At 47.4% G+C, this 15,422-nt stretch overlaps 1 protein-coding gene across 2 annotated transcripts in view; it reads left to right on the top strand.

Moving 5' to 3' along the window:
* The window catches only part of NCOA6 (nuclear receptor coactivator 6), an 83,987-nt gene that overhangs the window by 45,654 nt on the left and 22,911 nt on the right, over positions 1-15,422 (top strand). For both annotated transcript variants that reach the window (XM_073555417.1, XM_073555416.1), the window contains exon 10: positions 14,380-14,489. In XM_073555417.1, coding sequence (XP_073411518.1) covers positions 14,380-14,489 — 110 coding nt within the window. The remainder of the gene's footprint in view (positions 1-14,379; positions 14,490-15,422) is intronic.

Here is a 15,422-nt window from a genome sequence, read left to right as displayed (position 1 = left end):
TAAATGAGGTATCGCTGTAACCGTACTGACCCGAAGAATAAAACCGCTTTAGCAATTTTACCGCACGCGGAACGGTGTAAACGCACCCCCCCCCCCCAAAAGAAATTCATGAAACGCTGTTTTTTGTTCATTCTGCGTCCCAAAAATCGGAATAAAAAGCGATCAAAAAATGTCACGTGCCCGAAAATTGTACCAATAAAAACGTCATCTCCTCCCGCAAAGAATAAGACCTCACATGACTCTGTGGGTCAAAATACGGAAAAATTATAGCTCTCAATATGTGGTGATGCAAAAACTATTTTTACAATAAAAAGCATCTTTTAGCATGTGACAGCTGCCAAACATAAAAACCGCCATAAATAGTAAATCAAACACCCCCCCCCCCCCCCCCCCAGTTATCACCCCCTTAGTTAGGGAAAAATAATAAAATTAAAAAAAAAATGTATTTATTTCCATTTTCCCATTAGGGTTAGGGCTGAGATTAGGGTTGGAGTTATAATTGGGGGGGCTTCCACTGTTTTTGCACATCAGAGGCTGTCCAAATGCAACATGGCGTCTGATCTCAATTACAGCCAATTCTGCATTGCAGAAGTCAAATGGTTCTCCTTCCCTTCCAACCTCTGCCATGCGCCCAAACAGTGTTTTACCCCCACATATAGGGTATCAGCATACTCAGGACAAATTGCAAAACAACTTTTGGGGTCCAATTTCTCCGGTTACCCTTAGGAAAATAAAAAATTGGGGGCAAAAATATCATTTTTGTGGAAAAAAAATGATTTTATTTTCACGCCCAGGCGTTATAAACTTCTGTGAAGCACTTGGGGGTTCATAGTGCTCACCACACATCTAGATAAGTTCCTTAGGGGGTCTAGTTTCCAAAATGGGGTCACTTGTGGGGGGTTTCCACTGTTTAGGTACATCAGGGGCTCTCCAAAAGCAACATGACACCCGCAGACCATTTCATCAAAGTCTGCATTCCAAAACGTCACTACTTCCCTTCCGATCCACGACGTGTGCCCATACAGTAGTTTTCTCCCACATATGAGGTATCCGCGTACTCGGGACAAATTGGACAACAACTTTTGGGGTCCAATTTCTCCTTGTACCCTTGGGAAAATAAAAAAATTGGTGACTAAAAGATCATGTTTTCTGGAAAAAATGATTTTTTTATTTTCACGCCCGGGCATTATAAACTTCTGTGAAGCACTTAGGGGTTCATAGTGCTCACCACACATCTAGATAAGTTCCTTGGGGGGTCAAGTTTCCAAAATGGTGTCATTTGTGGGGGGGTTTCCATTGTTTTGGTACATCAGGGGTTTTCCAATCGCGACATGGTGTCCATTCTCAATTCCAGCCAAAAACGTCAAATGGCGCTGCTTCAGTTCCGAGCCCTGCCATGCGCCCAAATAGTGGTTTACCCCCACATATGGGGTATCAGCGTACTCAGGACAAATTGCACAGGAACTTTTAGGGTCCCGTTACCCTTGGAAAAATAAAAATTGAGGGTGAAAAGATCATTTTTGTGGAAAAAATGATTTTTTAATTGTACCGCTGTACGTTATAAACTTCTGTAAAGCCTTTGTGGGTTCAAAGTTCTCACCACATATCTAGATAAGTTCCTTGGGGGGGGGGTCTAGTTTCCAAAATGGAGTCACTTGTGGGGGGGTTTCCACTGTTTAGGTACATCAGGGGCTCTCCAAACGCGACATGGCGTCCGATCTGAATTCCAGCCAATTTTGCATTGAAAAAGTCAAACGGCGCTCCTTCCCTTCTGAGGTCTGCCATGCGCCGAAACAGTGGTTCCCCCCCCCACATATCAGGTATCAGCGTACTCGGGACAAATTGCACAATAACTTTTGCAGTCCAATTTCTCCTGTTACCCTTGGTAAAATAAAAAAAATTGAACCTGAAGTATTATTTTTGTGAAAAAAAAGTTAGATGTTCATATTTTTTTTTTTTTTTTTTTTTAAATATTCAAAAAATTCCTGTGACGCACCTAAAGGGTTAATAAACTTCTTGAATGTGGTTTTGAGCACCTTAAGGGGTGCAGTTTTTAGAATGGTGTCACTTTTGGGTATTTTCTATCATATAGACCCCTCAAAGTGGCTTCAAATGTGATGTGGTCCATAAAAATAAAATGGTGTTGCAAAAATGAGAAATCGCTGGTCAATTTTTAACCCTTATAACTTCCTAACAAAAAAAATTTTGGTTCCAAAATTGTGCTGATGTAAAGTAAACATGTGGGAAATGTTACTTATCAAGTTTTTTGTGTGCCGTATCTGTGATTTAAGGGCATAAAAATTCAAAGTTGGAAAATTGTGAAATTTTCGCCAAATTTCCGTTTTTTTCACAAATAAACGCAAGTTATTTGAATGAAATTTTACCACTACCATGAAGTACAATATGTCACGAGAAATCAATGTCAGAATCACCGGGATCCACGGAAGCGTTTCAGAGTTATTACCTCATAAAGGGCCAGTGGTCAGAATTGTAAAAATTGTCCCGGTCATGAACGTGCAAACCACCCTTGGGGGTGAAGGGGTTAATGAACGATACCACATAACCGCTCAGCACTGGAAGGAAGACAGAAAGATGCCGGCGCCCGTCCCAAACTGAGATGTAGCAGCACCAGGAGGGTGAGCCATGCGATATTCACCTGTTCCCGTTCCACCTCCGCGCTCTGTCTTCCAGGTCCTCTGGCTGTGACGTTCAGGTCAGAGGGCGCAATGACGTGTTTAGTGCTCTGCTTGAACAGTTACTGCAGAGACCGGTGCGCGGTGGTGGAACGCGGACAGGTGAATATCGCAAGTGCCAGGGGCCTGAGCCAGCGGCGACATCGGCACCTGGCCCCCAGCGACAAGAGGTGAGTATGTCTGTCAGGAATTACAAGAGGGATATATTTGTATATCCCACGGCTGCCACCAGTATCTCATGAACCGGGGGTGTTTGGTTGCCCCCAGTTCATCAGGAATCCTATTTCACCATCCCACCTTCAGTTCCTGTTTTGAAACTTGCAGCTCTCTGGCGCCCCCTTACCCTCAGGTCAGTCAGGAAACTACACCTAGGATAAGTAGTCGCCAATAGGGCTGCCTTGCTGTGTACTGGCTATTGGCACTCTGCAGGGAGGGCGGTATGTATAGTCCCAGGCAGGAAATACACATGTAAAACCTCCGTTTCCTCCCTGCCAGAATCTACCAAATATCCTAGAACACATTTAGCTGCTACCAGCTCATAGTTCTGATATTAAAATCCGTATCAGCTCAGGAGCCAACCCAACAGTAGTGTAGTTTTAGCACGTAGGAAGTGGCAAGCTTATTGAGCAAGGAAAACAGAACTAGTACCGTAAATATTATAGATTTTACTCCAAAAAGAATAACCCAAACCATGGCCAGACACTCCTTTATGGTGGAAAAGGCCACTTGCCTTGGCAGAAGCTTCCGGCTCAGGTACAACATGGGGTGCTCTTGGTTCCCCTAGTCAACCTAGCTGAGCACAGCACCAAGGCCAAACTCGCTGGCGTCTGTTTGTGCTAGGAACTGTTGAGTGCTGTAGACTGCCTTTAGCACAGGAGAGCTGCTCAGGGCTGTTTTCAAAGCCCTGAAAGCCACCTCAGAGCAGTCTTTCCAGTCGACTGTTTGGGGTAGCTTCTTCCTGGTGAGGTCTGTCAAGTGCTTTGCAAGGTTACTATAGTGTTGTACAAAGCTCCTATGGTACTCTGCAGTGCCTAGGAAGGACATCACCTGTTTCTTGGTCCTGGGGTTGGGCCAGGATGCGATAGCGTCCGCTTTCCCAGGTTCTGGCCTCATAGAAACCCCGCCTACCCGGTGCCTCAGGTAGTGGACCTCTCTCATGCCCATCTGGCACTTTCCTGGCTTGGTCAGGCCGGCTTGGTGGATGCGCATGAGCATCTCCTGGAGATGCTGAAGGTGTTGCTCCCAGGAGGAACTGAAGATGGCAATGTCATCCAGGTACGCCACTGCGCACCTCACCAGTCCCTGAAGCAGGTGAATGATCATGTGCTGGAATGTGGCAAGGCCATTCTTCATGCCGAAAGGCATGACCATAGACTCGTATAGTCCGAAGGGGGTGATAAAGGCGGACCTCTCCTGCGCCTCGGGGCTCGCGGATCTGCCAATATCCCCGACTCAAATCCATGGGTGTGCATCAGAGGCTGTGATGACGTTGAGCCCCCTGTAGTCCCCACAGAACCAGGTGGTCTGATCCTTCTTTGGCACCAGGACTACAGGTGAGGCCCACGCTCTCAGTTGAATCACACCTAGCTGCAACATCTCATCGATTTCTTGGCGCATGACGTGCTGCACCTCGTCAGAGATCTGATAGGGTGTCCGCCATAGTAGGGCATGACTCCTGGTGTCCAATTCATGGACCGCTATCTCAGTCCTTCCGGGTCTGTTGGTAAACACAGCCCGGTAGTGTTCCAGCATGGCTCGTAGCTGTGATCCCTGAGGTGTGGTTAGCGTGGCGCTTACCTCCACGTCATCTATGGACCCACCTGCCTTAGCTTGCACCAGCATGTCCAGGAGAGGGTCTTCTGCCCCGTCCTCTGGCAGGTTGCAGACCGGTAGGATGCAGACTCCACGTTCTTGATGAGCCTTCATCATATTGACGTGGAAGGTCTTTCGCCTACCCCGAGAGTGGTCAAGACCACGTAGGTGACTGGGTTGAGCTGTTGGTGTATGATGTATGGGCCTTCCCAAGCCGCCTGAAGCTTATCCTTTGGTACGGAGACCAGCACCCACACCTTCTGACCCACCTGGCATGTCCGCTTCCGGGTGTTCTGGTCGTACCAGTGCTTCTGGTCAGGCTGAGCCTGCGCCATGTTGTCATGCACCAACTGCGTCAAGGTCTGCCTCTTGTCACGGAAGCGCATGACATACTCCACGATGGACACTTCTGTAGGGTTTGGCTCTTCTTCCCCAGGATTCCCTTACAAACCCAAGGGGTCCCTGGACTTGCCTGCCATACAGGAGCTCGAAGAGGGAGAATCCCGTCGAGACCTGCGGAACCTTTTGGTAAGCAAATAGCCGGTGTGGAAGGTATCGCTCCCAGTCGCATCCTTGGGTCTCAACCAGCATTCTTAGCATCTGTTTGAGGGTACCGTTGAAGCGCTCACACAAACCATGGGTTTGGGAGTGATACGCTCGATACCAGACGCTTCATCTGCATTTTCTAAGAGAGTGCCTCCATTAGGTGAGACACAAACTGAGTCCCTTGTTCAGTAAGCATCTCCGTGGGAAATCCTACTCGTGAAAAGATGGCCAACAGGGCATCCGCCACCTTATCCACCCTAGTTGAGGACAGAGCCACTTCCTCCGGGTACCGGGTAGCGTAGTCTACCACAGTGAGGATGTACTGCTTTCCAGAGCTGCTGGGGATGGCCAGTGGTCCCACAATGTCCACAGTGATCCTCTGGAAAGGCTTCTCACTGGCAAAAAGATCAGGGGAGCCTTGGGAACAGGCCCTGGCTTCCCCACTCTGACAGGTGATACAGGAGCTGCAGTAGTTGACTACATCTGTCCCCAATTTGGGCCATTAGAAGTGTTGAGACAGCCGGCCTTAGTTTTGCTGCTCCCAAAGTGTCCAGTGAGTGGGATCTCATGGGCAATCCGACAACAACTCACCCCTAAATTGGTACGGGACGAACAGCTGTCTTTCCCTCAACCACTCCTTTTGGGATTTACTGGGAACTGTCTCCCTGTACAACCTCCCTCTTTCCCAGAACACCACCACCTTATCAGTCACGGAGGTGGGTGTCTTGGCGAGGTGTCTCAAGGTCTTCAGACTCGTATCTGAGCGTAGAGCAGCCTGGAAATCCTGACTGGAGGCAGCCAGTAGGTGATATCAGGGTCCTTTCCTCACGGGAATCATCTGAGACCTGCTGAGGAGGGTCCAGAAGGCAGGGTGTTACCTACATTCTGGGCACTCTGACTGTTGGTGACAGCAGCTATGTAGCCTGTCTCCCCGGGGACTTCCACAGACCCATCAGCCGGCGCTGCTACTGGTACTACCTCCCCATCCTCCCCCATTACCACAGGAGCAGTGCTATATAAGAGGCAGTTACCTTCCTCTGTGGTACTGGTCAGTTGCACGGCATCACCTTCCTCATCGTTCCCGTGCATCTTTCCATTTCTGTTGTGAGTTCATTTTCCCCTTCGTCACTGAGGTCTGGTGAACTCCCTATTCTGGTAAAGGAAGGTAATGAGCCTGATTATCAGGCACCTGAGCCTAATGATGATGACTGGCTGAGTGGAGTCACGGACTGGATATAAGGCTGCCGACGCCCTTCCGCCCTGCGGGTGATTTCTCTGTGGACTTCTAGGAGACCAGTATGATTCCTGCTCCTCTAAAGCTAAGTTTTCTGCTTTGCCTGTTGGCATTTGTGTTTTGTTTTTGTTTGCCTTGCTTTTCTGGATTCTGCCATTCCCTGCTGGGGTGAGCTGAATCTCCTTTTGCCGGTTGCTCTGTCTTCAGAATATTCCTGAGTACTGACATAGCTTTGTTGAAGCCTAGCGTCTTCAGGGCCTTTTTCACTGTCAGTCTGTTGGCTCTTATTTTCATAGGGTTTTTCACGGATTGCAGACAGCAGCCTTCCTGTCCTTTCCTATCTAGTTAGCTTGGGCCCCGTCTTTGCTCAGTCTATCTTTCTGTCTGTGTTAGTGTTCTTTCTTTCTTGCTTCACCGTCATTATATGTTGGGGGCTGCCTTTTGCTTTGGGGTCTGCTCTGGAGCAGTTTAGTTTTCCCTTTCTGTCTTTAGGCTATATAGTCCTCCGGCTGTGATTGAGGGGTCTAGGGCATCGTAGGAACCCCCCACGGCTACTGCTAGTTGTTGTTGATAGGTTCAGGGGTCTGCAATCCGATAGCTGCCAACTTCTCTGGTTTTCTGGACTTAGCTAGCATTTCTGTTTTTGCCTCCTACGGTGACTCATTCATAACACATTTCCCTTAGCACTGTCCCTTGCTCTTGTTAGGGATTCCTCAGCCATTTCACCCCGCTGCGTGAGGTGGCTGAGTACTCCTGGAGCTGTAGACACATCATCATTATCAGGTAAATCTTTATCAGGTAAATCATTATCAGATAAATCATTATCAGGTAAACCACTGTCAGGTAAAGCTTGCATATTTACAGCATTAGCATTACCCACAATGTCAGATCGGGGAGGGGTGTCAGGGACATAATACACGAACATATTCCTCAAATCAGTCCCCAACAAAACGTCGGTGTGCAAGTTTTTGGACTACCCCGCTTCCGGCACCCCAATCTAAATAAACCCGGGCCATCGGCTAGGGACAGTGGACGCCCCCAATCCCGGCGACAGTTAGGGTTTTCCCCGGAATAATCTCTTCAGGGGCTGCCAGATCAGGCCGGATTAGGGTTCGATCAGCCCCGGTGGCCTTGAGGCCTGTAGCGACATGGCCCCCATGGTGACGTGCTGCAAATTTTCACAGACCGCCTACCCCACCCACAAAAAGAACTGCTGCATTAGACCCTGAGGCCTTGGCTGGGGGTTCTTCTGCTTCTCCGGACAAGTGGCACTGAGATGTCCAGTCCAATGACAGGTAAAAAACATGCGAGGGTCAGATGTCGGTCTGGTGTTGGCAAAGGATACAGAGCCTCCGGTGAATCGGATGGCAGGTGGTACTGGGGTTGGTTGTTAGCTTACCCCCTTTCCAGCTGGCGGTGACCGGCTTCCGCACTTCCAGTTTACGGTTGGTCTCATAGGTGTCTGCGATCTGCGCTGCTTTATCCACGTCTTTTGGCTCCCGGTCCATCAGGAACTGTGAGCACCTCAGCTGGGCAAAGGTGTAGTAACTGGTCTTTTATCATCAGGGCCCTCAGCTGCTCAAAGGTGTCCACTGATAGTCCTTGGATCCACTGGTCAAAGTGGGTCCTGAGTCCATGCAGCATATCGCTGCAACTGTCGTGTGGGCCACGCTGGAGGTTCCGGAACTTTACGGTAAACCTCAGGAGTTAGCTGGTGCTTCTTTATCAGGGCCTGCTTAATGGCCTCATTTTCTCCATCTTGGTCTGGAGGGAGAGAAGCAAACGCTTCCAGAGCTTTTCCTTTGAGCCCTGGGTTTAAATATCGGGCTCACTGGGTCACAGGCAGCTGGTACTGTCTGCAGGCTTTCTCAAATTCCCGCAGAAAAATGTCCAAGTCCCCGTGCTTTTCCGTCACACGAAAGTGCTCTGGCCAGGGTTTAGGGAACTGAGCATTGCTGGACTCACTGCTGGGCTGTCAAGACCTCTGCTCCCGGATTCGTGCTAACTCCAGCTGGTACTGTCTCTCCTCCCGCTCGGCCTCTCGCTGGGATTGTCGCTCGGCTCTCTCGGCCTCTTGCTCGGCTCTCTCCTGGTATTTGCTGGAACTCTCCTGACCGTCTGCAGGGCAGTGTTGTAGAGCCATTTGAAAATAGTGGACCACGCTACCCTTGTTGCGAGTAGGGCTGGCCTGCCCCGGTTGGGCCTCTTGGCCGATAACGTCCATACTTTGGCTGACCCTTGTCTCTGCTGTGCTCTGGCAATGGGCTTGATGCACTTCAAGTTGCACCAGTTCCGTGACCATTTGATCCTTAGTTTTGCCATGGGGGTCAAGGTCTTGGAATGTACATATTCCAACAAGAGTTTTTTTTTCTGCTGGGTGTACCAGAGCTCTCCTTTCACAGCCATAGTTGCTAAATAAAAGATAGGACAGAAAACCGAATAGCAGGAGGTGTTTGGTTGCCCCCAGTTCGTCAGGGATCCTATTTCACGATCCCACCTTCAATTCCTGCTTTGGAACTTGTAGCTCTCTGGTGCCCCCTTACCCTCAGGTCAGTTGGGAAACTACACCTAGGATAAGTAGTCGCCAATAGGGCTGCCTTGCTGTGTACTAGCTATTGGCACTCTGCAGGGAGGGTGGTATGTATATTCCCACTTCCAGGCAGGAAATACACATAAAACCTCTGTTCTGTCCCTGACAGAATCTCCCAAATACCCTAGAACACACTTAGCTGCCACCAGCTCCTAGTTCTGATATTAAAATCAATATCGGCTCTGGACCCAATCCAACAATAGCATAGTTTTAGCATGGAGGACGTGGCAAGTAAGCTTATGGAGCAAGGAAAACAGAACTAGTACCGTAAATATTACAGATTTTATTCCAAAAAGAATAGGCAGTGTTTACAAATGTACAAAAGATGTAACAGAGACACATACAGTATATACAACAATTATAAAATAAAAGTGGGTTAAGGTATGAACTTGGTTATCTCAATCAATGGCATGCGAAGGGGAGAGGGGTTCCCAAAGGCAAAGATTCAGTCCACAACATAGATGGTAAATGCTATCTTCCCCAGGTCTGAACAACCCACAAAATGGCTGTCCCTGTTTTATAGCTAGCCCATAAACTTAGGGCCTTCCCCAGTGCTGACCGGGTGGCTGGATATGCCCCCTTTGGAAAGTTGTGAAAACCTTCTATTGGCCATAACTCTTGGGGAGAAGCTCATAGGGGGACGATGGAAGTATTACATGTCTGCTTACAACATCATCTTCCATTTGAGACTAAATATCATATCACTAGGTATTACGAGGAAGCAGATACCCTTTTCTCAGTTCCTAGTGAGCGAGGAGATCCAAAAACGCTGTGGTGAATAGCTCTAATGATGTAGATCTCACAAATATAGGTTTCTTGTATATACAGTATGAATAATCGGTGCTATTATATTTGATCTTTAAATGAACACTGTACTAGACAAAGAGCCATGTGCTTCAAGAACTGCTTTCAACCAGTTTTTCTCAAACTGCTCTGTGGCACACTAGGATCTCAAGTTACACAGCTGCATGCAGGGGAGAGGAAGGGGGCCCCAGCTTGTGAAGGGGGGGAAGCTGCAAGGGGGATCAACGCTGGAGCATGTCATTCACAAAATCAAGGCTTTGTAGCATAGCTCTGTATGTGTGATTGAACCACAAGACTTATGTCATATTTCCTGACAGTGTCACACAAGAAACATCTCATGATGCGTAAAACTAGTGAGCTGTCTCAAGACCTTTGCAACTTTATTGTTGCAAAACATCCTGATGACATGAGTTGCAGAAGAATTTCTAACTACTAAAGGTTCCAGTGAGCACCGTTGGGGCCATAATCCATAAGTGGAAAGACCTTCATTTCACCATAAACTTTCCACGACCAGGCGCCACTGCAAGATTTCAGACAGAGGAGTGAAACAAATAATCAGAAGAGTTGTCCAAGAGGCAAGGACCTCCTGAGGAGAGCTACAGGAAGACCTGGAAACAGAGGGTACAATTGTTTCAAAGAAAACGAATAATAATCTCTATTTATATAGTGCCAACATATTCCGCAGCGCTTTACAATTTAACAGTTCATATACAACAGTCATAACAAAGTTAAATATATTACAATAATTATTGCAAAAATATTTACGACCCTGCCCGTAAAAGCTTACAATCTACAATGAGGTGGGAGTGACAAAGTACAGGTGCTTATTTACAATGATGGTCCAGCTATCTTGAGGAAGTGGGGGTGAATAAAGGCTGCATGAGCTAGTCGGCCAGCCAATATTTGTGCTTTTGGGAGTGGTGTAATTTGGTGGGTTATGATCAGAGAAGTAGAAAATGGACTATATATAAAAGGATTTTGATTAGGGAACGTGATGGGCCATCCTAAACAGATGTGTTTTTGGGGAGCCCCATAAAAAGTTATGGTTAGTCCTAATTTCTTGAGGTAGAGCATTCCAGAGGATTGGTGCAGCTCGGGAGAAGTCTTGGAGCTGGGAGTGTGGGATGTATGGATTAGTGTGGATGTTGGTCAAAGGTGGCTTGCGGAGCGTAATGAGGGTGTAGGCTGATAAACAGAAATGAGGGAGGAGATGTAAGGGGGTACCTCACTGTGGAGAGTTTTTTTGGTGAGAAGAAGCAGTTTAAATTAGATTCTATAATGTATGGGCAGCCAGTACAATCAGTGGCACAGAGCGGAGGTGTCCGAGTCGCGATTAGCCAAATAGATGACCCTGGCTGCTGCATTAAGAATGGACTGGAGAGAAGAAAGTCGAGTGGGGGAGGGACCAACTAATAGAGCATTACAGTAGACAATGTGGGAGTGGATCAGACAGAACAACAGTGACGTCTTTTATTGTTTCCACGGTGAGAAAGGGGCAGATTCTAGAGATGTTCTTTAGGTGTAAGTGGCAAGAATGGACAAGAGATTGTATGTGGGAGGTGAAGGAAAAAATGGTGTCAAACAAAACGGACAGCGCGCCTGCTGCCTAGGCGTTATTGTGGTGCCACACACTGAGAAGGAGATGTCTGCTTTAGGGAGGTGAGTAGACTGCAAGGGCAGAGGTTCAGTTTCGGAAAGGTTGAGTTTGATAGAGAGCAGACATGATTTTGGAAACTGCGGACAGTCACTGGGGTTCTGTAGTACAGCTGGGCTAAGGACAGGGGATAATGTGTATAGTTGTGCATAAAGATGGTACTGAAAGCCATCTTTTTCAGTAGAATCTAGGGGGCGGAAGCCAGACTTTGATGGAACTAGGAGCAAGTGAGTGGAGAGGTAACAGGAAAGGTTGGGAGTAGACCAGGCGCTCCAATAGTTTAGAGATGAAGCAGACATTGGAAACTGGTCTGTAGTTTTTTGTGCAGGATGGGTCGAGAGAGATTTTCTTTTTAATAATGTACACTATCATTACTTATTAGTTAATGAACATAATCATTGAAGAAGGAGGGGATGATTGAAGATTTTAGGTAGGTGAGTAGTGACAACTGGAGAGAGAGAGACTGGAGTAGGTGTGAGGGAATGGGGTCAGTAGTGCATGTAGTAGGACAAAAAGAGGAGTAGCCTGGAGACTTCTGTGACCTGGTCAAATGTAGAGAGTGAGCCAGAGGAGATGTGGGGAGGGATTGGATTCATGGCACTTGGTGGCTGGGAACTGATTTCCTGACTGATGTCAGTAAAGTGGGAGGCCAGATCATCAGCACAGATGTCTGTGATCGGGGCCTGTGCTTTTGGACTGAAGAGGGAGTGAAAGGTGTCGAAGAGTTATTTTGGGTTGTTGGATAGTGATGAGATCAGGGTGGTGAAGTAGGCCTGTTTGGTGAGGTGAAGGGCAGTTATAGGTTCTTAGAATGAATAAATTTATAATGGATAAAGTTATCTGGTGTGCAAGTTTTCCTCCATAGGCATTCAGCACTCCTAGAGCATTGCTGGAGAAATCGGGTTTGTGATGTGAGCTAGGTCAGTTTTACTGTGTTTGTAGGTTCTGGGCGTGAGGGGCGCTATTTGGTCCAGGGTGCTTCTGAAAGTGTCACTGTAGTGATATACAGCCAGATCAGGACAGGAAAAAGAGATTGGGGACAGTGATGTGTAGAGAGTCTGTAAGGGTCCTTTTACATTTAGCGATGCACCAGCGATCCTGACACCGATACGACCTGGTCAGGATCGCTGGTGCAACGCTAAATGGTCGCTAGTGAGCTGCCAAACAGGCAGATCTCACCAGCGACGCCGCAGCCATAAGTGATCCGTCGGCGATCGCTCTTACCTGTCACACCGCATCGATGATGACGACTTCCATCTGCGTCCATGTGTTGCTAGTCGGTGCCAGAGGGACAACAACGAGGAAAAAATGGCCAGGATATTCAAGCGTGGTCAGCGATATCCAGCGGGGGGGTTGCAGGTACGTGTCACACAAAGCGAGATTGCTAGCGATATCGCTGTTGCGTCACAAAATCAGTGACACTTTAGCGATATCGCTAGCGATCTCGATATGTGTAAAAGGCCCTTAAGTGTATGAGGGTGAGGGTTCATAGCTTGTAGATTTCTGAATGTGTGGTAAGTAGGAGTGTGCTGGGGTGAGGATTTGTGAGCGTGAAGGAGAGAATGTTCTGGTCAGAGAGGGGAAGATGGGAGTTATCTAGGTAGGAGATTGAACAGAGCCGGACAAAGACTAGATCAAGGGTGTTACCGTCTTTGTGTGTCTCAGAGGTTGAGAGCAGTGAGACGCCAAGAGAAGTGGTTAGAGGTAGAAGCTGGGAGGCAGATAGGGAAGTGGGGATGTTGAAGTTTCTCAGGATATGGTTGGTAATTCTGAGGACATGAAGTGCTGCAGCTAGGCAGAAAAATGGTCAAGGAAGTGGGTGGGTGAGCCTGGGAGAGGGTAAATGACCGCTATCCTGAGGGAGAGGGGATGAAAGAGCCTGATGGTGTGGACCTCAAAAGAAGGAAATGAGTGATGGAACTGGGGAAGGATGACCTTGAAAGTGCATTGTGCCGACTACACCACCAAATCTGTTCATGGGTCTCTGGGAATGGGAAAAATGTAAGCCACCATGAAGAAATAGCAGCAGGAGAGAGAGTGTCAGACTAATGGTTTCAGTAAGGGCGAACAGATTGAGAGTTGTTTATGAAGTAGTTGTGCAGGAAAGGAAGCTTATTGCATATAGACCGTGGATTCCAGTGTGCACGCACAATTAAAAGAAGGCAATAGAGTACTATAAGTAATGCACTCAACCTCCTTGGCCTGCACGCACACTCGCCTTGCATGACTCCATTACTGAACAAATAGCATGATCAAGGGCGTTTAAAGTCGGTCGACCACATTTAGACAAGCCTGTGAAATACTGGGAGGGTATAGTCTTGTCCGATGAGACCAAAATTGAACTTTGTGGATGCCATAATACACTCTGGAGGCCAAAAGGTACTTGTACATCACCCCAAAAACACCATATCAACAGTGAAGTTTGGCGGTGGAAACATGGTGTGGGCCTGTTTTTCAGCATATGGCCCAGGCAAACATATGATTTGAAGGAAGGATGAATGGACAAATGTACTGAGATATTTTCAGCAAGACAATGATCCCGAACACACAGCCAAAGAAACTCAGTTGGTGTCAGAGAAAGAAAAGAAAGCTGCTGGAGTGGCCCAGCCAATCACCTGACCAGAATCCATTGGAAAATTTAAACAGGAAACTAAAGCTTAGAGTTTAGGAGCCCACGTAACGTTCAAGATTTGAAGAGTGTTTGTGTGGAAGAATTGGCCAAAATCATATCTGAAAAATACATGCAACTAGTTTTTCCATAAAGGAAGCGTCTTGAAGTTGTCATCACCAACAAATGCTTTTCTACAAATTATTACATTTCAGTAAGTTTGTTCAATACTTTCCCCGTGTCATTTCTCCTTATTACACACAACTTAATTTATGGACATCTATGGTTTGATTTCTTTGCCGGTGTGGATTGGGTGGGTTGTTACTGACGTGTTGAGAATTTCATGTCAATAGCACATTTAGAAATATGTTTACTTATATATATTATATATGTTGGTTTTAAGACAAAGACAAATATCAAACATGTTTTTCTCATCAGCACCAATGAGACTCGTATCGAGGACTCTGATCAGACTGGATTAGTCAGTGACCAACTGGGAAGCCTGGAGACTGGGCAAAAGCTTTCCGATTTCGCTAACAGGCCATCAGGTAAGCAAAGTTCTTAAATTATATACTGTGTGTGTGTGTGTGTGTGTGTGTGTGTGTGTGTGTGTGTGTGTGTGTGTGTGTATGTGTGTGTGTGTGTGTGTATATATATATATATATATATATATAGTACAGCCAGGTCAATGATGGTCTGGCCGGACTAACTAGAGACTCAGTTGAAAGGGGGAGCCTCTCGTGAGACTATTCTAAGCTCCTTACCGGTGATTCACGGTGCCACAGCGTTTGTCTGATATCTTGGCGGATTCAGTCAGGATGACAGCTAGAACAGCGAGCCTCTCTAATGCAGCTTGGAAAGCGTTATGGCTAAAGTGCTGGCCGGGTGATATTCAGGCTAGGTCCAGACTTTGTTTAATTCCTTGTGAAGGGGAGTACCTCTTTGGACAGGTCCTGGATGAGCTTCTGGAGAAGGCAAGGGACAATAAAAAGAAATTCCCCAGCTTGTCGACCCCTTCCTACCAGCGTCCCTTCAGTACAAGGTTGCCGGAGGAAGTCTTTCAGGGACCGAGCCAAGTGGCATAAGAGGAAGAAAAGAGGTACGAGGTTCATGTTTGGAGGCTCATTGCAAGAGGGTAAGAAACCGTCCCAATGACTGGCAGCCCCCGTGGGGGGTAGACTGCCTTCTACCCAGCCTGGGCACGCATTACCAATAGTGACCGGGTGCATAGCCTAATATCATCAGGGCTGAGATTAGAATTTTCTGCTATTCCGCGGAGCAAATTCATGGTAACCCCTTCCCGGTCATCCCCCTCAGAGCAGGCCGCCCTGGAGGCGGAGGTCCTGGAGCTATGTCATAAGGAGGTCCTGGTGGAAGTTCCAGGGTCGGAGAGGGTAGAGGATTCTATTCTTTCCCCCCCCTTTCTGGTTCAGAAACTGGATGGCTCCTTATCATTAATCTTAGAGCTGTAAATGAGTTCT

Source organism: Dendrobates tinctorius, unplaced genomic scaffold, assembly GCF_039654945.1.
Source record: "Dendrobates tinctorius isolate UK_male_01 unplaced genomic scaffold, ASM3965494v1 ptg000223l, whole genome shotgun sequence".
Taxonomy (NCBI): Eukaryota; Metazoa; Chordata; class Amphibia; order Anura; family Dendrobatidae; genus Dendrobates; species Dendrobates tinctorius.
The sequence above is the reverse complement of the archived record's forward strand: the minus strand, read 5'-3'. Positions and strand labels throughout refer to the sequence as shown.